Genomic DNA, 23,295 nt, shown 5'->3' on the forward strand with positions numbered 1-23,295 from the left:
TTCGTTTGGAGGATCCGTTTCCCGATGAAAGGTGTTCCACTTCTTCCCATTTTCGTCAACAACGTAGAGGAGGCCGTTCTTTCGGTTATTTTTATCGCTTGGGGCGTGCTGACGGGGTTCGACGTGAGCCGTGACGGCGTTCTTAGGAGCTGATTGCTTCGCCGGGTTGTGCTTGCTCAAGATGGCTTTAGTGTCTTCTTCCATGCGTATGAAGTTATGGGAACGAGCAACGGCATCTTGCAGCGTCGTGGCGGTGCATCGATAAAGATCTTCTCGGAACTTACATTCCACAAGGAGATTATTCCTCAAGGCATCAACGGCAATGTGGTCCGGGATGTTGATCCTTGACACGACGGATTTAAAGCGCTCCATGTAATCACGAAGATTCTGGTCCTTCGTTTGCTTGAGGTTCCAGAGGGTCGAAGCCGTTGCTTCGCGCTTGGTGAACATGATGTAAGTCTTGAGGAAGGCCGAGGAGAGCTCTTTGAAGCTTCTAATTGAATTCTCTTCGAGTCCCGAGAACCAGGTTAAGGCTTGCTCGTTGAGTGTTTCAATGAAGAGTTGGCAGTATCCCGCGTCTCTTTCGTCGGGGGCAAGTCTGGCCCTTGCTACCGCAATATTGAAGGCTGTCAAATGCTCGACGGGATCTCCTCCTGGTTTGTACTCTGGAAGGCGCAACTTGTCCATCTTTCGGAGTTTAACCTCCGTCAGTTCCTCGGTGAAAGGAGTACGCGATGTTGATGCGATGACACTGTCAATCTCGGGTACTGCGCTCGTTGCTTGGTGGATCCTTGAACTCATTTGTTGGAAATTTAGTTTAAGCTCGGCGAGTTCTCGGACGGTCGATGGATCTGACGTTGTAGGAAAAACATCGGCGGCTAGGGTTTCCGCGAGTTGGAGAGTAGGATCGACTGGGTTCGTCGATCGTCCTTCCGCCGGAGTAGGGGGGTTTGTATTGAAAAGGTGACGACGAAGCGGTTGAGAGTTACCGGTGGAGGCGCTAAGAGCAGCTACGATAGCGGCGAGTTGATCGTTCGTCGTCTTCTGAACTTCTTCTTGATGAGCAAGTCGGGCTATGACTGAACTCATGAACTCCGACGAGAGGAGGGGAGGAGGCGTGAGTGCCGGCTCCTCTCCGGAGGTATCAGGGTTCGTACCTCCGGTGGTCATATCGGTCTAGAAACGCTAGGTCTGTTCTGCCCCACGGTGGGCGCCAATTGTTTAAGGTGAGTTTGGTCTCAGAAGAAGTAAACAATACTAGAAATGGGTCGAACAGAGGCGTTTATTAGATTTCGAGATGATGTTACAAAGGTGGAGAAAGTAAAAGCAAGCCGGAGCTCGTGAGAGCTTAAACCGGAAAAGTACAAATAGCAGAGAGATGATTGTACGGATGATAAACCCTAATCTCGCCGCTAAGTTTGTGTAGCTAAGTGTCGATGCGTTTCTCCTTTGCTTTCCTCTCCTTTTATACTCTGTTCGATTACCTTAACCTAAACTCTTTTTACTAATTGGGCTTTGTCGGCCTTTCGGGCCTGATTATGAGATGCTCGCTGAGCCGTTGAGTCGATCAACCTCGCTCCGCTTGCTCTCTGCTTCGACTATCAGCGCTCCCTGTCGAGTCGATCTCTCGAGAATCGGCTTCTGCGCCGATGTCGACTCGGTTTGCTGGACTGGGCCCTTTGTTCGATGGGCTTTGTGGATGGGTTAAATCCATCCCCAACACCAACACAGGATTATAAAAATAAACAACAGACCTTCCCTCTTGTTGTAACTTGTAACCCTTTGTCGTCTGGATTAGGGTTACGGATATTAGGCGAAAGGTATCTTCTCCTCATCTTCTACACACAAACCCCTCGATCATGGATATGTTGAAGAAGCGACGTCTCGACGAGAACGGCATCGGGCTCCTCAACGACGGACACGTCACCACAATCTCGACTCGATTAACCCCACACGACGCGAGGAAGATCATCGACCGATTCTCCAACGATCAGCTTCTCGACATCTTACAAGAGGCCGTCGCTCGTCACCCCGACGTTCTCGAGCTCGTTAGATCAACCGCCGACTCCGACATCTCTCAGAGGAAGCTCTTCATCCGCGGCCTCGCGGCGGAGACCACGACGGAAGGCCTCCGATCGCTTTTCTCCACGTACGGAGATCTCGAGGAAGCGATCGTGATTCTCGACAAGGTTACGGCGAAATCGAAAGGGTACGGGTTCGTGACGTTCAAGCACGTGGACGGAGCTCTCCTCGCTTTGAAGGATCCGTCTAAGAAGATCGACGGGCGCGTGACGGTCACGCAGCTCGCGGCGGCGGGGAATCAAGGGACGACGGCGCATGTTTCGGATATATCGACGAGGAAGATATATGTGGCGAATGTGCCGTTTGAAATGCCTGCGGATAGGTTGTTGAATCAGTTTCTTGCTTATGGAGATATCGAAGAAGGGCCTTTGGGTTTTGATAAAGTTACTGGGAAGTCACGGGGTTTTGCTTTGTTTGTGTATAAGACTTCTGAAGGTGCTCAGGCTGCGCTTGCTGATCCTACAAAGGTTGTTGATGGGAAGCATCTGCAGTGTAAGTTGGCTATAGATGGGAAGAAAGGAAAGCCGCCTGGGCAAGACGGTGGTGCTGGGCCTGGAGGACATGGTCAAGGTGATGGAATGGGGATGGTGCCTCCTCCTGGGCCTTATGCTGGTGCTCACGGTGGACCTGGTGGGATGGGTCCTTACGGTGGGTACTCGGGAGGACCACCGCCGCATCATATGAATTCCACACCATCTTCTATGGGTGGTGCTGCTGCTCCTGCTGGAGGAGGTGGTTATGGAGGTGCGTATGCTGGTCATTATGGTGGATACGGTGGTGCAGGATCTGGGGGTTATGGATCAATGAGTGGTGCCGGTGGGGGTTATGGTGGGCCTGGTGGTGGAAGTGGTCCGTATAGAATGCCGCCGAGTTCGATGTCCGGTGGTGGTTATCAAGAGAGTGGGCATTATGGGCATTCGTCAGCTTCAGCATATCCTGGACAGCATCCGCCTGTTGGTTCCTCCACAGTGCCGAGAATTCCTCTTGGAGGAATGTACCCCAACGGTCCACCAAATTACTGAATGGTGAGATGGTTTTTCTTGAAATTGAGTTATTCTTTATGCTTGACCTCTTTCTTGCTAGTTGTTGAGCTTTTTGTGCATGAGGCTTGATCTTGCTGGTTGTAGAGCTTTTTGTGCATGATCATGGTCTTGCATTTTTACGTATTCTTCACTGTATTTTTTTTACTGCTGCTGTACTTAGGTTTGTTTGCTATGTGTCCACTTGGGGCTATTTGCTTCAGTGATATTTTCTACTTGATGTAATGCCTTAGTAATCTTTTGGTTAATTGTTGGGTAAACCTAAAACTATAATTATTTTAGGCGTTAGTATTATTTTCAATCATAAATCTGTTACTCTGTCTGCAACCATCATTATCATCATTTGCTTCTTTCTGCAACAAAGTGTTGTTTCTCATATTTGCTCTATACGCTGATTGTAAAGTCTTCTTTTCTGCTTGAAGTATTAATCTTCCGTTTGAAGTGACTTGTTTGTTAATGCTAATGACCATATTGAGTTGTGAATGAATGATTCAGGTTTGTGACAGGGAGAAGATGCATTTTGTGCTTAGTGGTGATTACGTGATTGCAGCTTCTTTAAAAATCTCTGGATTGATGAATGTATTGCTGCTTTGACATCTGTCTGTCTCTCTCTGCACTTGAACTGAATGTGCCTTGGCCTCTGAATGCCTAGTTACTCTATGAATGATTAGACTAGCCTGTATTTTTCTCTCTTTTCATAGACATAGTTGGCAGATGAATTGTTTTGTTTGTCAGATTAGTGAGTTTTCAATAACATTTACTGTATTCTTCTCTACTCTATTTCCTGGTTATTGTTCCTTTTCAATCTTCTGAATGTAGACACAACGCTCTACTTGTTTGTGATCTTTGAGGATATCTCTTTGGGGGTTCACATCCACCCACAGAATCCTTTACTTGTCTGATTTTTTGAGGATATCTCTTTGGGGGTTTACATCTACCTACAGAATCGTTTACTTGACATAAATAAAGTGGCACTAGATGGTTTTCTCTGTGAATCATTTCTCACTGGTTGATTCATAGGTTAAAAAGTGCTGAACATGTCTTTTGCTTTAGAAGCTTGATATGTTTGTATTTTGCCTTTCCTCTTTCCCATGAATAGTTGTGAAAAAGCTCTTTTGTCTATTGATGTCAAAACCAGACATGATAGAACTTGTTGAAGAATGTTTCTTGTTATTATTATATGTTGTTATTGTTTGACAAGAAATCTGTTTCAGATTATAACAAATCTATAATATGATTCTGTGTGATATGTATACCAAATGAAGAGATTTACTTTCAATGGTCGTCTGAGGTTTTATGTCAGAAACTTGTCCTTTAACGGCTTTGTTTGGGTGGAATATTCTCTGAAGACAAATACTTGGATCCTTCATGTCCCCAAACAGACTAGTCTGTGTCATTGTTAGGAATCATGTGTCCACACTAACTTGTGACCACGTCTTCTTGATTTACTCGGCTTTTGTTGTTTTTTTCCTTTTTATTTGGCGATTTTCTGGTGCGACCGAGTTGTGGCAAAGAGATATCATTTCGTTGTAACATGTAATTGAATATTGTGTTGTTACACTTTGTACTTTGCTAGTGTTTAATCACCTGGTTTGGGGTTGATTTAATTTTTTGATTATGCTTGATTGTTTTTAGGAATTTTGGAAATATAGTTTTTTTTTTTGTAAAAGGCTCTACCAATATCATTAAAACAATAAAATTTCATCAATCTTTCAACTGAAAGGATTTTCCAAAACAATCCAAATCATTTAGGGGTATTTAGAGGGTGTGTTTCAAAGGTGATTTGATTTTTAATAAACTTTTACATGATTTCAATTAGTTGTAGAGATTTAGGTGATTTATGTTTTAATCTCCACCTAAACATTTTAAAATCATTTGAAAACTTTGAAATTTCACAACTTAAAAGTATTTTCAATTAACAGTGGATTTTAAAGTACTCTACCGAATGTTAAGTTTAATAATAGTGGATTTTAAATGAGTTTTTAAAATTCATGTTTGAATAATACAAATCAGCCATTTTAATACAAATTTCTAAAACTCTCAGCTAACACAAGATTTTATTTTCAATAAATAAAACAGATTGTATACTCTGAAACTTGAATAGAGATTATTACTTGAATAGTGTATAGCATCTTTACTTCTGATTAATCCGATAGAATCATGTTTCCACAAAGTTCAAAATAAAATATCCAGCTTTTATTCCTCTAAAACTAAATTAAACTTAAAAAAGCTTCAATATTACAAACAAGTATCCCAGTTTTAAATTTTACGCAAAATTAACCCAAAATAATTCAAAACATCTAAAAACCCCAAAAGACCTGGAAGCATTAAAAGCAGAGTGTCATTACATTACATATGTGATCATCATCGAGTGTCTCGCCAGAGTTTCACCACATAAACTCTAAAAGACATATCCTCTAGATCTTCTTTCTCTCATCTCAAAATGTTCAGATCCATGCTTGTCCGATCCTCCTCGTCGGCGAAGCAGTCGCTTATCCGCCGTAACTTGTCTTCCGGATCGGTCCCGGAGCGTAAAGTCGCCATCTTGGGAGCCGCCGGTGGAATCGGTCAGCCTCTGGCTCTCCTCATGAAACTCAACCCCCTCGTCTCTAGCCTCTCACTCTACGATATCGCAAACACACCTGGAGTTGCCGCTGATGTTGGTCACATCAACACCAGATCTGAGGTATATATATATTCTACCATTCTCTGATATTCATCGTAGCTTATTAGATTCAATAAAGTCGTTTACTTTGGATGTCTTTGAAATGAATTCTTGATTAATTTTGTATGGTTTATATAGGTTGTTGGGTACATGGGAGATGATAACTTGGCGAAAGCTCTTGAAGGAGCTGACCTTGTTATCATCCCTGCTGGTGTTCCCAGGAAGCCTGGTATGACCCGTGATGATCTTTTCAACATCAATGCTGGCATTGTCAAGAACCTTTGCTCTGCCATCGCCAAGTACTGCCCTCATGTAAGCCTCTTTGCAATAAATGTTTGTTGATTTTTAGGTGTAAAAGATGTCTCCTTTTGTGGTTTCTTGACCAGTGGGATTTATTATTTTGTTTTGAAACAGGCACTTGTTAATATGATCAGCAACCCAGTGAACTCTACTGTTCCAATTGCAGCAGAGATCTTCAGGAAGGCTGGTATGTACGATGAGAAGAAGCTGTTTGGTGTTACCACTCTTGACGTTGTTAGGGCCAAGACTTTCTATGCTGGAAAAGCTAATGTCCCTGTTGCAGGTTTGTCTTCTTTTTTTTCCCCTCTTTTGTAATCATATGGGTTCAAGGATGTTTTCTTTACAAAGCCTGCCTGAGTCTTTGAATGCTTCTTGTCTCTGCAGAAGTGAACGTTCCTGTGATTGGTGGTCATGCTGGGGTTACTATTCTCCCACTCTTCTCCCAGGTTACCTCTCAATTCCTCTCTATATGGTTGAATGTCTTATTTGTTACTTGTTCTTCAAGTCACTCTGTTTGTAAACAATGTAGGCCACTCCTCAAGCCAACTTGTCAGGTGATGTACTCACAGCCCTCACCAAGCGTACTCAAGATGGAGGTACAGAAGTTGTGGAGGCTAAAGCAGGAAAAGGTTCAGCTACATTGTCTATGGCGTAAGTGTTATGCCACACTGGCCTTTTCATAATTGTTCTCACTTTTTTTATCCTCAACTTGTGTAATGTGATCGTTGTTACAGCTATGCTGGAGCACTCTTTGCTGATGCATGCTTGAAGGGACTCAACGGAGTTCCCGATGTTGTAGAATGCTCATACGTGCAATCCACAATCACTGAGCTTCCTTTCTTTGCCTCAAAGGTAATCCTCTAAACTTAGAGCATCAATCAAACACACAATGTGCTCGTGACTGAGTTGATGAATGTGATGGTTTGGTTGTGTGATTCAGGTGAGGTTGGGGAAGAACGGTGTGGAGGAGGTTCTTGATTTGGGGCCACTCTCAGACTTTGAGAAGGAAGGGTTGGAAGCACTGAAGCCAGAACTCAAGTCTTCTATCGAGAAGGGAGTTAAGTTTGCCAACCAATGATTAAACCGATTCGACTCGGTTTATTCTCCAATTTTCCGGTTATAATTGCCTTCCCTCCCTTTATTGGGTTGCATCAATAAATATATGTGTTAGGCTCTTTGGTTCATTACCAATGAACATGTCAGTTTATGTTACGATTATTTCTTCCTTTTGGAACAATGATACTTTTTTTTTCATAAACAGATCACAAGTGTGGTTGATTCTTCTTAATGCTGCATATGTGTTACTTTCTTTCTGGTTTTGCAGTACTATATTTGTTTGAATTATGGTTTCATACAAAAGTAATTGGTTAAAAAAAAATCACTTGTTCAACGTTTCCTTAGTTCAATCATGTCTTTCTTTTTATGGATCAATTGATTCATTCAAAATCAAGAAGCAAGATCAGTTTTCACATTCATCTGTGGAAATCACACACTGGTCTGGAATTAAGACAAAACAGTCCATATGGAAAGGGAAAATCGTATTTTAAACCATGAAGGTGTAAAAAGATAGCACTTTAAATCTTGGTGCTCAAAAACTCACACTTCAAACCCTCAAACCAATTATATAAGCACATTAAACTTTGAAACTAACTTACTTCTTTGTTGGCAAAGAAGTAAGTTAGTTTCAAAGTTTAATGTGCTAATATAATTGGTTTGAGGGTTTGAAGTGTGAGTTTTTGAGCACCAAGATTTAAAGTGCTATCTTCTTACACCTTCATGGTTTAAAATGCGATTTTCCCCATATGGAAATGATATTCTGAGATCTAGCTCTTAAACTTTAGCACTACACATACTTTGATGACATCTTAACTAAAGCATTAAACATACTCAACTAACACTTGACGTCATAATTCAAGAGAGAAAACTCATTCAAACAATACAAGATATCACAGCAGAGAGGAAGGAATAACAAATCCACTAAAGGATAACACAAGAATCCATAGTAGATCCAGCTAGAAGAGGATGAGAAAGCTTAATAAGAACCCTTCAAAACTGAACTGTATCAAAATCGCTCTGGGGCATGTCCCGCTAAATGGTGATTAATTATCTAACTGTCACGATTATAACTGTCACTTTCCCTCTATGTATCTGAAACAACAACACAAGTGTTATTATGTGTAATAATAATAGAATGGAGTCTCTGATGTAAGAAAACATGTCTTCTAATATATGTACTCTGAGAACCTCGCTTCATGACAATGGGACTCAAGTTCTCAAGGACAGCAGAGCGTAGCCAGGCTAAATACTACAACTTGTTCAGCAAAAAGATACAAAATAAGCACAAACATACATAATAACAATCTCGAGTTACAGAGACAATCCTCAGACCAAAGTCCGTTGCTCTAAATCATTTTAATGACATTGAATCAGCAAAAGCAGGAACCACTACTAAAGGTTACAAAAACTTTCAAAAATGAAAATAACATTCAAAGTAAAGATGAAGAGATAATCCTCAAAGCAAAGTCCAATCCAATGAATCATCTTAGTAGCTAAAAGAAATGCCTAAAGTAAACCCAAAATCTTTGCTTCGTCCTAGTAAAACTGACCTAAGAACACTCAGAAGGACTGTTCGATCCTCCCTGGTAAGAGCTTCGAAGCAAACATTTATAGTCAGAGCTTTAATCGGTTACCTTTGGAGAGAGTAGGAGAAGTGGTGGAAACAACATAAATGCTTGGATTAATGTAGAACATCGACGAAAACTGAAGCTGTTACACATGCGTTGATCGGAGGAACTGTGATCCGAAGAGACAATGCTATTTTATTCAGCAGATACTATGTCTTCGATAATGGCTTGTATTCTAAAAACAATTGGGCCTCCATTGAAATGAGTAGGAAAGTCCTATAAACAAATTTCCGAAAGAGAATTTTTAGATCGTTAAAATAGAATGACACATGGTAAAATTTTCCCTATGCTTTGATGTCAATTAAATTGTTGAATTCAACACCACCTCCTAAGTCACCGACTAACTCTATATTATTAACCTTTTAATTTGAATTGACGAAATTGTACCATTCGCTCCTTTCTTTAATTATGATAAATTTTTATTACAATAAAATAGACTTTTGTCTATTCCTATTGCGCCATATCAGAGCATAGGGAAAATAATAGATTTGAATTATTTTAAAGGATTTGAGATTTTAATGCATTTCTCTAATTCTTTTGTTTTAGATTTTAAAGGAATACAATTAAATTTGATAGAAATCAATTCTGTTAAATTTCATGAGTTTTTGAATCTTTGTATGAAAAACCCAAAATTTGAAAAGTAGAATAAAAAATCATAATAAAGATGTAGAATAAAGCCATAACACAAATAATAAAACCAAAAATCATTTTGGTACTAGATAGGTAGAGAAAGTCATTTTAAAAAGTAGAATAAAAAATCTACTAACAAAAAAGTAATAAAAAGCCAATTATTTGTATATCATTTTTTTTTGTCGACATGTATATCATTATTTAAAGATGTAAAGATAAGACTATAACAGAATATAAAAAAGTTTGTTCCCCTATTGTAATATGGATTACAACAAACAATATACGTTTGTCATTTTGTCAAAAAGATAATATATTTTTTCAATTGATAATGAACATTACATTTCTAAGTCCATTGTCTCAATAACTTTGACGTACATATATAATAAATAAATGATATAAAGAATTATCTTCAAATCCTAACTTAAATCTTAGAATTGGTTCATTACATAATATAATAAGTTTTCCATTAAATTTTTTCAAATAGAATAACCATGAAATCCACCAAAAATTGAATGACAAAAATATTTAATAGAACTAGAGATTTTTCCGGGCTACGCCCGGATTTGTTCATATATATTTTTATCAAACTCCTATGTATTTTAATTAAATTTAGATTATTTTAGAGTTTATATAATATTTTATATACTTAGACAATAAATTATTAGACATAACTATTCTTTTCTGTTGTTTTTGGTGACTACAAATTGGATATTATTCAAATTCACATCTTTCTTTTCAAAATATAAAAAATACATATCAGCTGGTAAACAAATTTATAAAAAGTAAACTGAATCTTAGTTAAAGTTTTGTTATTCTTTTCTCTTTTACTTGAGTTTTTATGAAAATATGGGAAACATGTTAACCAAATAGCATGATTAAGGAAAAAAAATTAATTTGGGAAACTTCTACTCAAAAGTACCTTAAGGTCAATTAGTCATCACTCATCAGAGTTTTTGTGTTTCCTTTTAGAGTTCAAGTAGAAAGTTGTCTTATGATTCAAAAAGGTAGTGATGATGGAACCAGTTTGGCCTCACACAGACCGAGGACTAACATCATGGAAGAACTACCAAGCCCAAAATTATTAATATCACGATAGAACCAAGGTCTCCGATTGTGATACCTCTCGAGTTTGGTGAGATCACCATTCCTGCAAGAGTGTAAACCTCGAACAGAAGATACTACAAAAACAGACTCTCTTGCCCTTAACTCAACAAACACAGCGTCAGTCCGGTGGTTAAATAGAAACCCGCATAGTTCCATAACCATAACAAAACAAAGTATCCCTCAGCCATAACCACCGAACCCATTTTCCCACCGCTTTCACATATTTGATAAGTAGTTGTGATTAAATAAAAAGGATGGTTCTTCTTTCTTCAGAGATCCAAGTATAAGAAAGAACAACCATCGTCCGTCTCAATTGTCTCCATGAAAGCTTCACGCCAAGTATATCCCATGTTGTCTTACTCTAACCAGAGAAAGCAGACATTTTCGGCCATACCTCTTGAAATCGTTTCTTCTATGTATTAATACGGCAATTCACGTCCATTGATTCAGAAATCTCTGCAAATATTATGTCTTAGTATGAAGATTGTTGCAGTGAACTAAAGAGTACTGATTTTCTTTGCATAGACTGAGTAATTGTGTGACCTTTATTGAGTGAATTATAAGTAGTGAGTCGGAAAGAAATTATAACTTACTTGTGTAGCAGCCGGTCCATTCCCAAGTTCCGTTTCCAACAGCAAATTCCTTTTCTTATCTCACTCTTACTCTAGCAGGTTTTCTCTCTCCAGCTTCTCACTTTTCTCTCTCTTGTACCTTTTCTTCTTCTTCTTCTCTTGCGCTTCCTCTCTGCCTCAATAGCTCCCTCAAAAAACGCTTCTCCTCTTCCTGTCCATGGTTTGTGGAAGCTTAGCTGTCAAACAAAAGAAGCAAGGATTGAATTGAATATTTTAATGGAAAATTACCCGTGAGGGGAAGAATATGGAAAAAATCAACATGAAAGATTTGCATGCAAAGTGGAGCTGTCCCCCGAATTCTCATTTTGAATTTTGGAATTGGTAATCATGGTTTGACCAGAAATAACACAATTTCCTTTAATACATACACTTTTCATTGCCAAACCACCATTTGCAAGAGTAGAGGCAGTCACAATTTCATACCTAAGCATCAGCAATATTCTCTGGACTGAATCACACCGACCACAATGGAGCAAAACACTCGGTATTCTCAGAGCTGTGGAGAGCTTCCTGAAGAAATCAACAGTGATGTAACTGCACTCCATGTCCACCAGCTGCAGTGTTGCGTTCTTACTTCCCTCCCACTTCTTGTTCACTGACTCTATGGCTGTATTTTTCATCGCCGCACTCAGAGTTTGGTATTGGTTCAATCCTTACACATGTTCAAGCCGTCTATAACACTGAGCCAAAGTAAATAAGTCTTAAGATCGTATATATAGTACAAACAGAAGAACAGAACGTACCGTCTCATTCACAGACTTGTGAACCAGATCCATCAAGGTCGCATGAACCTGGTAGTAAAAGAAGCACACAAAGAAAGATGAAAGATGGTTATTGTATGTTTTGTTTTGTTGCTGATTCACTTTATATTGGTTAAGAGTTATAGGAACTCAATTACTATAACAACTCATGGTTTAAATTTATAAATATTAGCAGCAAAAGTGGCAAAGACATACACTCCATCAACACACTTCTTGAATATTTGATCGAAAAGTAATAACTTTCCCTGCACCATAACAGTAATCAAACCCTTTTTTTAACAGTAATCAAATCTTAATATCTAAAAATAAAAATTAAAGATAAAAAATACACAATTTTACCCCAGTTTCAGATGGTAGCGGCTTTCCATGACTACTAAGTTTATATTCCAGCTCTCACATTTTCTGTTAATAATCATATGGACGCCTAGAAAGGTTGGCTTGATCACATGTTCTAGATGTTGTACAAACAACAAAAGATAAATTTACAAACAACAAAGAACGGGAAAAAAATATGAACCAATGCTTTTTCCTCAATGAGTATAAGGTAGTCTTACCCGAATTGGTGGATTTGAAAACCAAAGCGGCTTGCTCCCAAAGTTCGAGGTTTGGTTTCCACTCGAAAGAGAATAACAGTATATAAAGGAGGAGGAGAAGAGCAAACGGAAAGGAACTCATCAAGAAGAATTGATGGATCGAGATGTCGTGGGGTACTGATTGTAGAGATGTGGATCGAGAGATCTGTTACGATGAAGAGCAAAGGGAGAAGACGAAGAGATGGAGGCGCAAAGCATCGGGGTTTCCGTCTCGTGTTGTTTTTTTTTAATATCTATCCTATAAGAGACCAAGCCCAGTAAACCATGTTCTAAATATTTGGTGCCTTATAATTATTTTGTTATATAGAATTTAAGTGAAATTCGTCCATTATATATGCGTCAGACTATGTTCTAGGTACATGCAAAATCAATACTTACCTATAGGTATTCGTATAATTATTAAAAATGCATATGAGATCTATAATTATTAAAAATGCATATGAGATCCACCTTGTATTAACCAATAAAGCCCAGTTCACAATCGTAATCGAAGCCCAGTTCACAGTCGCTATATCCGTCTCGGGTGTGGGTTTTTATTATTAAACCGATAAAGACGAATCCAGTAAACCAAAAACAAACGCCTCCGGTATCCTACGTGTATTAATCAAATGATTTGATTGGGAGAATATATTTGCTTACGTGGATAGGCTTAAATCATTCTATATCTTCCTTTTAGTATAGGATAGATTAGTGAATTGGATAACACTATATTTAAAGTATTTTAGTAGAATAATTTCAAATTCATAATCCAATAACACAAAAATTTAAAAGAATCGATGATATACATATATAACTGAATAACATAAGAATTTCATGTACACTTCAATTATTTCAAATTCAGTTGAACTTCTAAATTGAATACCCATTTAATCTCAGAAAAAAAAATCTCATATTACTCATCTTCACCTTCTCCAATCTGAACATTCACGATTCACCATGGAGATAAAAGACAAGACTCACTCACCACAATCTCAATCCTTATTACCATCTCTCTCGTATCCTCCTCCACCCAGTACTCATTACTCAAGAAAAGCTTATGACATGATGATTTCCATGAAATACAAAAGAAGAGGACTGAGAGCTTCAGCGCAAGGTATACACGTACCAATTCAACCAAAACCAATAGATTTTAAGCGCAGTGGTTTAGGCTTTATGGGTGTAGACTTCATGCCTTCTCCAGACAAGTCTCCTCCTACTCAACATGAGCTTAAGGTAAAACATTCCCTTTGCTCATTTCTTATTTCATTAAGCAGTTACAAATTTGAAAAAAAAAAAACAATTTCTTAAAAGTTCTTTTACTAGTGGCTATTTAAAGTAAACATGTAATGAAAAAGTGAACAAGGATATTGATGTCTAGTGTAGAATAATATGTTTTTTTTTAAACACTTACTTTAAGAAGTGTAAGAGATAACAGAAATGCATTCCTAAAGTTAAAGAAAGAGAGAAAGTAAGAAAGAGAAAGGGGATCTGTAATCGGGTCCGGTGACTGGCGGCGCGTGAGCGCGCGTGCCGTCACCGGAGCCCTCTAGCCACCAGCAAAGCTGTTGATTTCTGCTTCGGTCTTGTCTCCTCTCCCAACCGCCTTGCCCGAGCTCTGGAACAAGGCCATCCATGGCGGACCTGTCTCTGGCGTAAGGGCGCGGATGTGGTGAGGTAGGCGCGGTGAGGTTTTTCGTTCGGTTTCTTTGGTTTGTCTCCGGGAGGTGGAGGCTTCTTCAGCTCCGTCGACGCCGGTTCCTGTCCCTGCGAGGTGGAGGCTTCCGCAGCTCTGACGTCGTCGGTCTAGATCTCGGGGGGTGAAAGTGTTTCGTTGCTTTGCCTTGCCGTTTTTGGTCCCTAGGTTTCGTTTTAGGGTTTGTTTTCTCTATTTTTAGTTTCACGGTTCTGGATTGGTTGGGTGGGTGGAGATCTCGTAGGTGGGTGATCGAAGCTCGACCGCGGTTAAAGGTGTTGGGTCGCGCGAAGCTTCTATCTCGGTGATGGGGTTGAACGGTGTCGGATGAGATCTCGAATTTTCGATTGACGCTCTCCGAGTTTAGATTCACCTGAGTGGAAAGCGTTTGCGGCGGTGATGGTTCTGAGTGGGTGGTTTCCGATTCCTAAGGGTGAATCGATGGTTGGTGTAACTGGTGGCGTTTCGAAGGGAGGCGTCGTCGGAGCCGCAGCGTTTGTCCGCGCGGCGGCGGAGCTCCTTCGGGATCATTGGGTATCGCAGATGGGCCTTGGGCCATGCTTGTGATTTGTTTTCTTTGGGCCCGTTTCCTTGGGTTTTTTGTAATATGTGTTATGGGCTTTTTGCCCTTTAATGAAAATTTCAATTGAGAAAAAAAAAAAAAAAAAAAAAAGAAGTGTAAGAGATCCACCAAACTTGAGTGTGTGATATAGGGTGTGATTGGTAGTGGCTGTGAGTTCTCTCTACAGCCTCATTTCTTTCTAGAGCACTAAATCTACACCAATCTTGATTTCTATTTTTTTTAAAGTTCACAGCCATTTTATAAAATCCACAGCACTTCTTTGAATTTTTGTCTTTACAATTTCTCTGCAGAGACAAAAACCTACAGCCCAAATTTAAAGACTTTTAAAAATTAAAAATCTAAAGCCAAAGCAATAAAAACCACAGCAATATTTCTACAGTCAAAAAATGAAATCACAGCACTTACCAATCAACCCCATAATAGTCTTTAATAAGTAAAAATAGAAAGGGACATGAGATTACTAGTACATGAAGACACCAATGTTGGTCGAAATGAAAAAAATTGGAAAGGAATAGCAACTCTCTTTCTTTCCAGATCAACAGTGCATTGTTAACACATAGTTAAACTAGCATGATTAATGTTATTTTGGTGAAAACGTGTTAAATTTTTCGCTATTGATACTTTGAAAATATTGTTGTTAATATGTAAATGTCATGGAGAAGCTCAACACTTCACTAACATGTGATATGATAAATATGAGATGAAAGTAGTGGACATAAGAAACTCAAATTGCAGCAGTAGTAAATAAATAAAAACGATAGGAAGCCTGAACCTAATATGCTAATGTTGAATAAGACATGAATCCAAAATGGGAAAAAAGTTGACAAGTTTATGAGGAAATTTCTAAAATTAAAATAAAATCAAAATTTGCTCCCGGCGGGGCTCGAACCCGCGACCTTCGGCTCATAAGACCAACGCTCTAACCAACTGAGCTACGGGAGCTTGTTGATTATAATATTATGCTTTAATATAAAATGAAACAGAATCCAAATGATATTAACAGCAAGAACCAATCATCAGTTGTTTCAATAAACGTCTGCCCCTGAATGAGATTACATGTGGTTTAAACTCTTTTTTTGGGTAGTAGTGTTGAAGCAATAGTAGAATATTAACATCCATGAGTAATATAACTTAAAAGAACAGTAAAAAGGGAAAGGAGAAGAATACATACTCAAGAAACAAGAAAAGATCATAAGATTAGCTTTAATAACAGTGTTGCAAACACATAAATCTCAGAAATGTAACTTGAGTTTTTTACACTCTCTGATCCATAACATAAACAAGAAGAGAAAAAAAAAAAAAGAAACACTCAATAGAACAAATCTTTGAAGGAGAGGGAATCTCTCTATGACCAGCCAAACCAGTAGTCAAGAATGTAGACCAGACCCAAAGAGAATGGGTAAAGCAAGTATGCTATGAAACATGTCCAAAGAGGATACGTTGTGCGGAAGCTAGCGAAACATCCCATCACCAGACAAACAATGAGAATCACCAACACCTCTGATGAAAAGTTCCATGTCAGTCCTCGAACGTAGACGATTGCTAGGAACACCGAGAGACACAGAATGTTGTTCATTGTCACTCCACCACATAGCTACACACAGAGAAAAATGGTTTTATTAATAAGTATAATGAGACAAGAAAGATGATTCCTTCATGGAAAATAAACAGACCTCGGAGAAAGTTAAGGAGGCGGTTCTGATCTTTTTGCGAGAGGCGAAGATGATGGCAGAGACGGCTTCACTCGAGTTGGTGGCTAGAGGCAGGGCGATGAAGGAAATGAAGAAAGATGGGATCCCTGTGGCTGCTGAGAAGTTGTTAACTGTGTCCACCAAAGGATCAGCAAATGCAGCTGCAATGGCTGCTCCCAACAGTAGCAGTAAAGCTGCTTTGATGGTGATCCATTTCGGGTCTGCAACTTCACCAGACTCCTCATCATTCTCACCATTTTCATTGTCTCCCAACAAAGCATGCTCTCTCTTTGTTTGCACATGGAAATGGTCAAGGAACTTCATTGTTCTAGGACCAGCGTCAGGACCAGAATGACCAGAAGCTCCCATTGCTTGAATAAGCCAATGCTTGATCCCACGGACAAACTCTTCTTGATCAACTTCCTCATCAAGAGTCTTGTCGAAATCTTGGAGAACTCTTCCCACAGCATCATCCTTGTCAAAATCTATGTCCTCAAAGCTGATACCAATGATAAGCGCCTTGAGTTCAGTGGCTGATAAGCGTCCGTCCTTGTTTGCATCAATTGTATCAAACAACCTAATAAACAGATTAAAAACTTTAAAGCACATGGTAAAACCGAGCCAAGTGGTGAAATAAAATTTGACTTACTTTCGAATGACATGTTCATCAGGCTGGCCTTCATCATCAAGAAGTCTTCCCAAAGCATGTTGTTTCAAATGCCTTAGGATTCCTGATATAACATGCTTGTGCTTCGCAAAAGCAAGCCTTCTCCTTTGGATCCATGGTTGGAACACCTATTACAAAGAGAACAATCTCATAAGCAAGATGGAGAAAGCAAAAAGCAAAGAGACACCAGTCTAGTGGCTGGCTATGTACCTGATATACACAGTAGGAGATCAACATTAGGACCGAGAGGATTAGAGCAACCAACACGGCCAAGTGTCTTCCAGATGTGGAGTTCAACACTTGTGGAAGCTGGACAATAACGAACGGAATAACAGATATAGCCATTATTCTTGCGGCATAGCTGGTCCAGACATCAACAGTTACACCAGAATCTATACACACAAAAAACAAAAATACAACAGTTATTAGCATTTCACCTTTTTGTATGTCACAAGAGACATAGAGGTTGCTTTCTTGTTATTACCTTTAAGATGGAAGCCTTTGGTGTCTTGGTTGTTAAGAGCAATGTTATCACGAAGGTCACACTTGCCAACAACAGTGCAAGTTCCCCAGATTACAGTGAGAAGCATAACGGTGGAGCCAGCTAGCAAACCCATTCCCACAGATACTTGGCTTTGTGCAGTTGCTGCATCTCCAGATAGTCCAGACACTGCAAAATAAAACCCCAACGCAAAAAAAAAAAATACAATTCAAGAGAGACCCCATCAAGAAAAAAAAAATAAAACTTCACAAAAAAAAAACAAAGATTCTATTGACACAAAAAAAAAAAAAAAATTGGCTAAAAAACAGAAGACATGAGATCATCAGTTACCATCAACGTATCATCATATAACTAACTATATGATTCACAGAACCTAACAAAGATTCACTTTTTTTTATCTCTCAAACCTCAAACAGTACCAATAAAGAATAAACCTTTCAACCTTACCCATAATAAGCATAGCGTCAGGAAGAGCTCCGAGCATGGGAAGAAACAAACCACCGACGATTCCAGGTCCCAAGATCTCGAGCAAAAGCTCACTTCCGGCGGAGAGATACGTCGCCGCCGTGAACATGAGAAACCCATAAACCAAAATCAAGAACACGTTCCCAAGCGCCGTCTTAGTGCACGGCATGAATCCATACGTCTGCTCACAAGCCTCCTCTTTCTCCTCGGCCCGGGGAGCAGAGACCACGGTTTTGATGATCGATCCGGAGTCGAGACTTCCACCGTTGATTCCATCGGAGATGAGATCGGCCGAAGATGGATGAACAGCGACGTACCGAGCGTAAGCCGATGAGGTGAAGAGGACGAGGAAGAGGAGAGAGAAGAGAGATCTGAGTCTCATGATGATGTGTTTGAAAAGAAGATCAAACGATGACGTTCATGTGAGGATGAGTATGTAATGTGTGTATATATATATATAATCGGAGCTTTTATTACAGAAGATATGGTTGTGTCTTATGTGTGTATAAATCGTGTGGGGGCAGTAAGGAAGGAAGATGAAGAGAGCAGAGTCATTTTACCATTTCAACCTTTCATTTTCGCTTTATTTACCGTATTGGTTTACTTCTTCTGTGTACATATATTTTAATTAAAAAAAGAACAAACATTCTAGTTGCTGTAATTTATTTAATAAAAATTGTTATAATACTTATCCACCTCAACAAGAAAGAGATAAGAAAGAATTTATTGACAAAATAAAAGTCTCGGTGTACTACTACTACTACTACTTCCCCTACCTTAATGGCCTTCCTCAAATTCAACATTGAATTATTCAGCATTTGTTCTTTTTCCCACTATTTCGATATTGTAATATTCTATAAAAGGTTAAGCTAATAATATACTATATGACCTCGAAATATGATAAACATATATATGGTTGCCATCAATTTGGTCGTATTTTTCATGAATATTAAAGTATCTACATGAATTTAAAAAATCATGAATCATAGAATATGCCTGTTCTAATTTTAGAATATATTAATAAGAAAGTTAAAGAATAAAATTGGTTTAAACGTTAATCCAACAACTTTTGGGGGCCGATTTAAAAATTTAATGTAGGTTATGGGCTGGTATAAGAAAAAAGTAGGTAAGAAGGGCAATTCGGGAACTGTGCTTTTTAGCTCAGAACCGGTCGTTAGTCGTTATTACCGGATTTAGTTACCGGCGACACGTGTATATTAAGCCCAATCAGGCCATCACAAGCGCCTAATACATAAGTCAACACTTGCCGATACCATACTAAATCAATCCAAAATTGTACTTTAAAAAAAAAACGCTGACCAAAATCGTACTTAAAAAGGTAAATGTGTTTATGAGGTGATGTAAAAAAAATGTGTATGTTCAGTTCAGGTTTCAGACTGAAATTCATTTGGTTCGGTTTAGGTTCTTAGAAATGAGACAAAATGAAGAGACCGATTTGGTTCGGTTCAGGATTTTAAAAGGAGATAAACCGAATCGAAACCAAATAAAATTTGGGTTAGTTCTTCACAATTTCGGTTTCAGGGTTTGTCGGTTAAAAGGTTAGGCTCACATTATTTCGGTTAAAATGCTTATGATTTAGTTGGGCTAAAGATACTTGGGCCTCGCTAAGAAACCCATTTAAATGGCCCAATTGAGTATCTTATTTAAGCCTAGGGTTTATCATCTGCAGATTCTATATATATATATACACACTTGCCGCGGGAATCGCTTCTCGCCGGAGAGTTTCGTATCGCCAGAACCATCCCGTCGCTTGATTCTCGATTCGGCGGAGAGAAACCCTAATTTCCCTTTTACTGTTGAACTGAATCGAAGATAAGGCAATGGTGAAAAGCGAAGTGAAGACCGAGAAGCTTGATGACGACATCACAATCAAAGACAATAAGCACCGTCGCCGCGTGGTTAGCTCCGCCGAGGCCATAGATAGAAAGTTCAAGAGAACCGTCCTCTGCGTGGCGAAACCATCTTACCTTCTGAGTCTGCTTGAGCGAAGTAGTACCCGATGCAACTACCTCAAACGGTTGCCGAAGATCCTTAGTGAGCTGCTTCGCCAGAGAAACTGGAGAGAAGCTAGCGGTGTACTTAGCGTCTTGATGCAAGGGACTATGAGAGATGGTTCTCCTTCCATGAACCGCCTCAAATACGAGGTTCTCTCTTTTTCTTTTTTTTTTAATCTCCAAAAATGATGAAACTAGTTCTTTGCTTTGTTCCTTGTTGCTGTCTGTTTCTTACATGTTCCTTTCTCTGTGTTTTTGTTTTCTGTTTTTTCTCTAAAAATGATACAACTAGTGCTTTGCTTGTTTGGTGTTGTTGTTCTTTGTTTCTTACATGTCCTGTTTCTTTTGTTGTCTCTCCAAAAATGATGAAGCTAGTGCTTTGCTTTGTTTGTTGTTGTTGCTGTCTGTTCATTACATGTTCCTGTTTACTGATTTGTTTTTTGATGGAACTTATGATTTGGTTTGTTGTTTCTCTGTCTGTTTCTTACATGTTCCTTTTGGTCTGGTTTGTGTTGTTTTTTTTTTGTTTCTTGCAGGCTCAAATACAGATTGTGAGTCACTTGCAACCTGACAAGAACAATGTTGAGGAGATTGAAAGAATATATGATACTTGGATCGGGAAGATTGGTAAACAGCATAAAGAGGTCCCTCTTTTTAGATTTATTTAGCTTGATTGTGCATGAGAAGCACTTGTTTGTTATCTTTTGACTGAGTATTGTTCCAAGGCTGACTTTGAGTTTAACTGGTTGTTCGAACAGGAGAGGCTCTTGGTTTGGTTCGAACAAATTTGTCATTTACTCGAGCATGGCATGGAGAAGGAGGCCGAGTATGCCGCAATAGGGTATAGTTTAATGATATCTTATTGAACTAGCTTTTGATTGAATTAGTTTTGATGGCTGATCTTCTTCTTGTTTTGGCAGCATGATGCGCAGCCGTGATTTGGGAAACCTTCCACGGACCAATCTATATATAGGAATCACATGCTACAGACTGTGGTGTCGTAAATACTCGGAGGAGCTGGAGCCTAAAGACGCAGACTGCAGTGACAGCATATCTAACATGTCTCAGTCAGGATCTGGTGTTATGGCCGAGTGTTCACCCAGGAACGAGTCTGTTTACTCTGTGGAGTCTTCGGGTTCTGTTAGAAACGTGTCAGAGGCTTCTGTCGGGAATTGCGAAGTAAATTCTGATGCCTCGACGCGTGACTCAGGGTCAGTGGTGGAGGTGAAGGTAAAACTGGAGAATGTTAAAGTGGAGGAGAGTTGTCAGCATTTTACTGAACCACCACGAATCTATGCCTCGTCTGAAGAAAACGAAGAGCCTTTGAGAGATGGAGTTTCATTTGATCCCGCTCTTGTTCAAATTCTTGGTTAGTAGAATTTTCTTTAGCTTTATAAAACCCACAACCAGTTCTGTTGATTTCATGGCTTCTTGTTGTTTTGTTAGGGAAGATGGATCCATGGTTGCTTCCTTTTAAACCACCAGAAGATCCTGATTGCCATGGAAAGATAGTCAATGATTCTTTTTATAAGGACGCTGTGTCATATCTGCGGCTTACTATGCAGTCCCCTCGTTATGTATCTTTGGCTGCATTACATCCTCTTGTACAGGTAAAAATTGATGACTCATAATCTCATAATGTTCCTTCCTTTAATATGTTTTCTTTTTGATTTTCCTTGTAGCTTCTCTTAATTGGAGGCCGTGTAGATGAAGCTATGAAATTGGTTGAGGAGATGTGTAACAAAGTACATGACATCAAACCTTTCAGGTAAAAAAATGATCTCTTTCTCTCTCAGTCCCTATTAGTTTAGTATCTTTGCTTGAGACATTCAAGCTTTGTTTTGCTTAATTGTAGGATTAGAGCTGCTATGAAGGAGAAGTTTCATAATAACAGCGACGAGCTCGCAAAATGCTACGAAGATGTCTTAAAGATTGATCCTAGTTGTGTAACCACCTTAAAGAAGCTTATTGAAATGTCAAAAGAAGGTACTTAAACTTAGCATCAAGCCATCGAACATTTTTTTTTTATTCCGTCTCTAATATCGTTTGTTTTTCAAACTTGCAGACGGGTATAGTAGAGAGTCGCTAATAGAAATGATAGCATTGCATGTAGAAGCTTCTTTCCCTGAGCCCCAAATTTGGAAAGAGTTTGCAGAGATGTTGATTCTCTTCTTTGAGAATGTTGATGAAGATCGAATGTCTGTATGCCTCAACAGAGATGGAGAAGAAGGGTGTCAACAAACATACTCTGTTCGATACAACCGGACACCTAGAATGTTCACCGGTACTTCATGGACACGTAGAGCTAAGTGGTGGCTAAATCGCCATTTCTCCCCGGAGATACTCGAGACAGAAATGAAAAAGCTCGAGGCAGAACAGATAAATGGTACATCTTTATATGCAACCCTGCTTCCAGATTCAGTCTTCGTGTTTTTCTTTTCAATTATCTAATTGTAAGTAAATTCTGATGTTGATAGGAGATTTGGAGATGTTGAGATTGATGAGTTTCAAAGCGGCATGTGCAAGTCGTCTCTACGGACCAGAGTTTGGTTATGTTACAACAGTTTATGGTCTGCTGGAGAGTTGTAGAAACAACATACAAAACATGTGTATGCTTGAGAATGATAGTAACAACATAGGTATGTTGGAGAATGGTAGAAACAGTTCAGAATTATTCAACTTTGTGCGAAGACACAGACAGAATTGGAACAGGATATACAACTTAGAATAGTTTACACACGGTACATTCTTGGTTTACTAAATATTTACTGTATTTTTTTTGTTGTAAGATTCACTTTGATGTAAGAATACGGACCTACTAAAATGTTTACACAGATTTTAAATTTGAATTTTCTTTTCTTCACAATGTTTGATAGGTCTCTGGCTATTCGGATTATATATAGTTTCAAAAGATTTCGATACTATGTTTATATTTTTTTAAATTTTTTAATATCAGATGACTGTTTTATTATTCATGTCAGATGTTATTCAAACTAGATGTGCTTTGATATGTCAGATAGGAATTAAAAAACCGGTAAACTACATAATCTTAAGAAAAGTTATTGCACTCTTAGCTGATGAATTTGTTGAAATATTTTAAGCTGTAGAAAATAGTCAATCCTGAAGTTTTGGAATTTTATCTTTAGAATTGTTAACTCTTTTAGCTTTGTAGAGATATCTATCCATGCTGTTGGTTTTTCAATCAGCGA

At 38.9% G+C, this 23,295-nt stretch overlaps 4 protein-coding genes, 1 long non-coding RNA gene and 1 other non-coding gene across 9 annotated transcripts; 3 read left to right on the plus strand and 3 right to left on the minus strand.

Annotated features, from left to right (window-relative positions):
* Window positions 1–1,766: 1,766 nt before the first annotated feature.
* On the plus strand, window positions 1,767–4,740 carry LOC106451594 (UBP1-associated protein 2C-like). Of its 2 annotated transcripts, none has more exons than XM_022719413.2 (2): window positions 1,767–3,107; window positions 4,388–4,740. In XM_022719413.2, exon 1 carries the CDS (start codon window positions 1,860–1,862, stop codon window positions 3,102–3,104), a length of 1,245 nt encoding a protein of 414 aa, XP_022575134.1. In that variant the 5' UTR covers window positions 1,767–1,859; the 3' UTR covers window positions 3,105–3,107; window positions 4,388–4,740. The 2 variants fall into 2 exon arrangements, with proteins under 2 accessions (XP_022575134.1, XP_013748996.1); XM_013893542.3 differs by lacking the exon at window positions 4,388–4,740 and adding an exon at window positions 3,618–3,929.
* A 438-nt stretch (window positions 4,741–5,178) lies between these two features.
* Window positions 5,179–7,396, plus strand: LOC106451596 (malate dehydrogenase 1, mitochondrial-like). Its single transcript, XM_013893544.3, has 7 exons — window positions 5,179–5,808; window positions 5,926–6,099; window positions 6,202–6,370; window positions 6,472–6,533; window positions 6,617–6,738; window positions 6,822–6,939; window positions 7,028–7,396. Exons 1-7 carry the CDS (start codon window positions 5,566–5,568, stop codon window positions 7,163–7,165), a joined length of 1,026 nt encoding a protein of 341 aa, XP_013748998.2. The 5' UTR covers window positions 5,179–5,565; the 3' UTR covers window positions 7,166–7,396.
* Window positions 7,397–10,577: 3,181 nt separating this feature from the next.
* LOC106454971 lies at window positions 10,578–12,745 on the minus strand. Of its 2 annotated transcripts, XR_007336315.1 has the most exons (7): window positions 12,453–12,742; window positions 12,238–12,349; window positions 12,094–12,143; window positions 11,881–11,928; window positions 11,561–11,817; window positions 11,099–11,313; window positions 10,578–10,961 (listed from the first exon to the last, which is right to left on the minus strand). It is a non-coding gene; the product is annotated as an uncharacterized LOC106454971 (long non-coding RNA). The 2 variants fall into 2 exon arrangements; XR_007336314.1 differs by having other exon boundaries at window positions 12,094–12,349; window positions 12,453–12,745.
* A 2,869-nt stretch (window positions 12,746–15,614) lies between these two features.
* Window positions 15,615–15,688, minus strand: TRNAI-UAU. The gene has a single exon. It is a non-coding gene; the product is annotated as a tRNA-Ile (tRNA).
* A 234-nt stretch (window positions 15,689–15,922) lies between these two features.
* Window positions 15,923–18,513, minus strand: BNAA05G14600D (sodium/calcium exchanger NCL). The gene is made up of 6 exons (XM_013893541.3): window positions 18,054–18,513; window positions 17,589–17,774; window positions 17,315–17,496; window positions 17,087–17,232; window positions 16,420–17,014; window positions 15,923–16,340 (listed from the first exon to the last, which is right to left on the minus strand). Exons 1-6 carry the CDS (start codon window positions 18,451–18,453, stop codon window positions 16,092–16,094), a joined length of 1,758 nt encoding a protein of 585 aa, XP_013748995.2. The 5' UTR covers window positions 18,454–18,513; the 3' UTR covers window positions 15,923–16,091.
* Window positions 18,514–19,814: 1,301 nt separating this feature from the next.
* LOC106451591 lies at window positions 19,815–22,952 on the plus strand. Of its 2 annotated transcripts, none has more exons than XM_013893539.3 (9): window positions 19,815–20,236; window positions 20,623–20,730; window positions 20,845–20,927; window positions 21,007–21,455; window positions 21,533–21,696; window positions 21,769–21,854; window positions 21,942–22,072; window positions 22,152–22,472; window positions 22,564–22,952. In XM_013893539.3, the coding sequence occupies exons 1-9, from the start codon at window positions 19,913–19,915 to the stop codon at window positions 22,815–22,817; spliced, it is 1,920 nt and encodes a 639-aa protein (XP_013748993.2). In that variant the 5' UTR covers window positions 19,815–19,912; the 3' UTR covers window positions 22,818–22,952. The 2 variants fall into 2 exon arrangements, with proteins under 2 accessions (XP_013748993.2, XP_013748994.2); XM_013893540.3 differs by having other exon boundaries at window positions 20,004–20,236; window positions 20,623–20,713.
* Window positions 22,953–23,295: the final 343 nt, after the last annotated feature.

The sequence above is a fragment of the Brassica napus genome, unplaced genomic scaffold (genome assembly GCF_020379485.1).
Source record: "Brassica napus cultivar Da-Ae unplaced genomic scaffold, Da-Ae ScsIHWf_570;HRSCAF=852, whole genome shotgun sequence".
Taxonomy (NCBI): Eukaryota; Viridiplantae; Streptophyta; class Magnoliopsida; order Brassicales; family Brassicaceae; genus Brassica; species Brassica napus.

Coding starts and splice junctions, on each gene's coding strand:
- LOC106451594 (XM_022719413.2), top strand. CDS start 1,860: ATGGATATGTTGAAGAAGCGACGTCTCGACGAGAACGGCATCGGGCTC.
- LOC106451596 (XM_013893544.3), top strand. CDS start 5,566: ATGTTCAGATCCATGCTTGTCCGATCCTCCTCGTCGGCGAAGCAGTCG. Junction 6,100..6,201: donor TCGCCAAGTACTGCCCTCAT/GTAAGCCTCTTT, acceptor GTTTTGAAACAG/GCACTTGTTAATATGATCAG. Junction 6,940..7,027: donor TTCCTTTCTTTGCCTCAAAG/GTAATCCTCTAA, acceptor TGTGTGATTCAG/GTGAGGTTGGGGAAGAACGG.
- BNAA05G14600D (XM_013893541.3), bottom strand. CDS start 18,453: ATGAGACTCAGATCTCTCTTCTCTCTCCTCTTCCTCGTCCTCTTCACC. Junction 17,775..18,053: donor TGACGCTATGCTTATTATGG/GTAAGGTTGAAA, acceptor TTTATTTTGCAG/TGTCTGGACTATCTGGAGAT. Junction 17,015..17,086: donor GATGAACATGTCATTCGAAA/GTAAGTCAAATT, acceptor TCTGTTTATTAG/GTTGTTTGATACAATTGATG.
- LOC106451591 (XM_013893539.3), top strand. CDS start 19,913: ATGGTGAAAAGCGAAGTGAAGACCGAGAAGCTTGATGACGACATCACA. Junction 20,731..20,844: donor TTGGTAAACAGCATAAAGAG/GTCCCTCTTTTT, acceptor TTGTTCGAACAG/GAGAGGCTCTTGGTTTGGTT. Junction 21,855..21,941: donor CATGACATCAAACCTTTCAG/GTAAAAAAATGA, acceptor GCTTAATTGTAG/GATTAGAGCTGCTATGAAGG.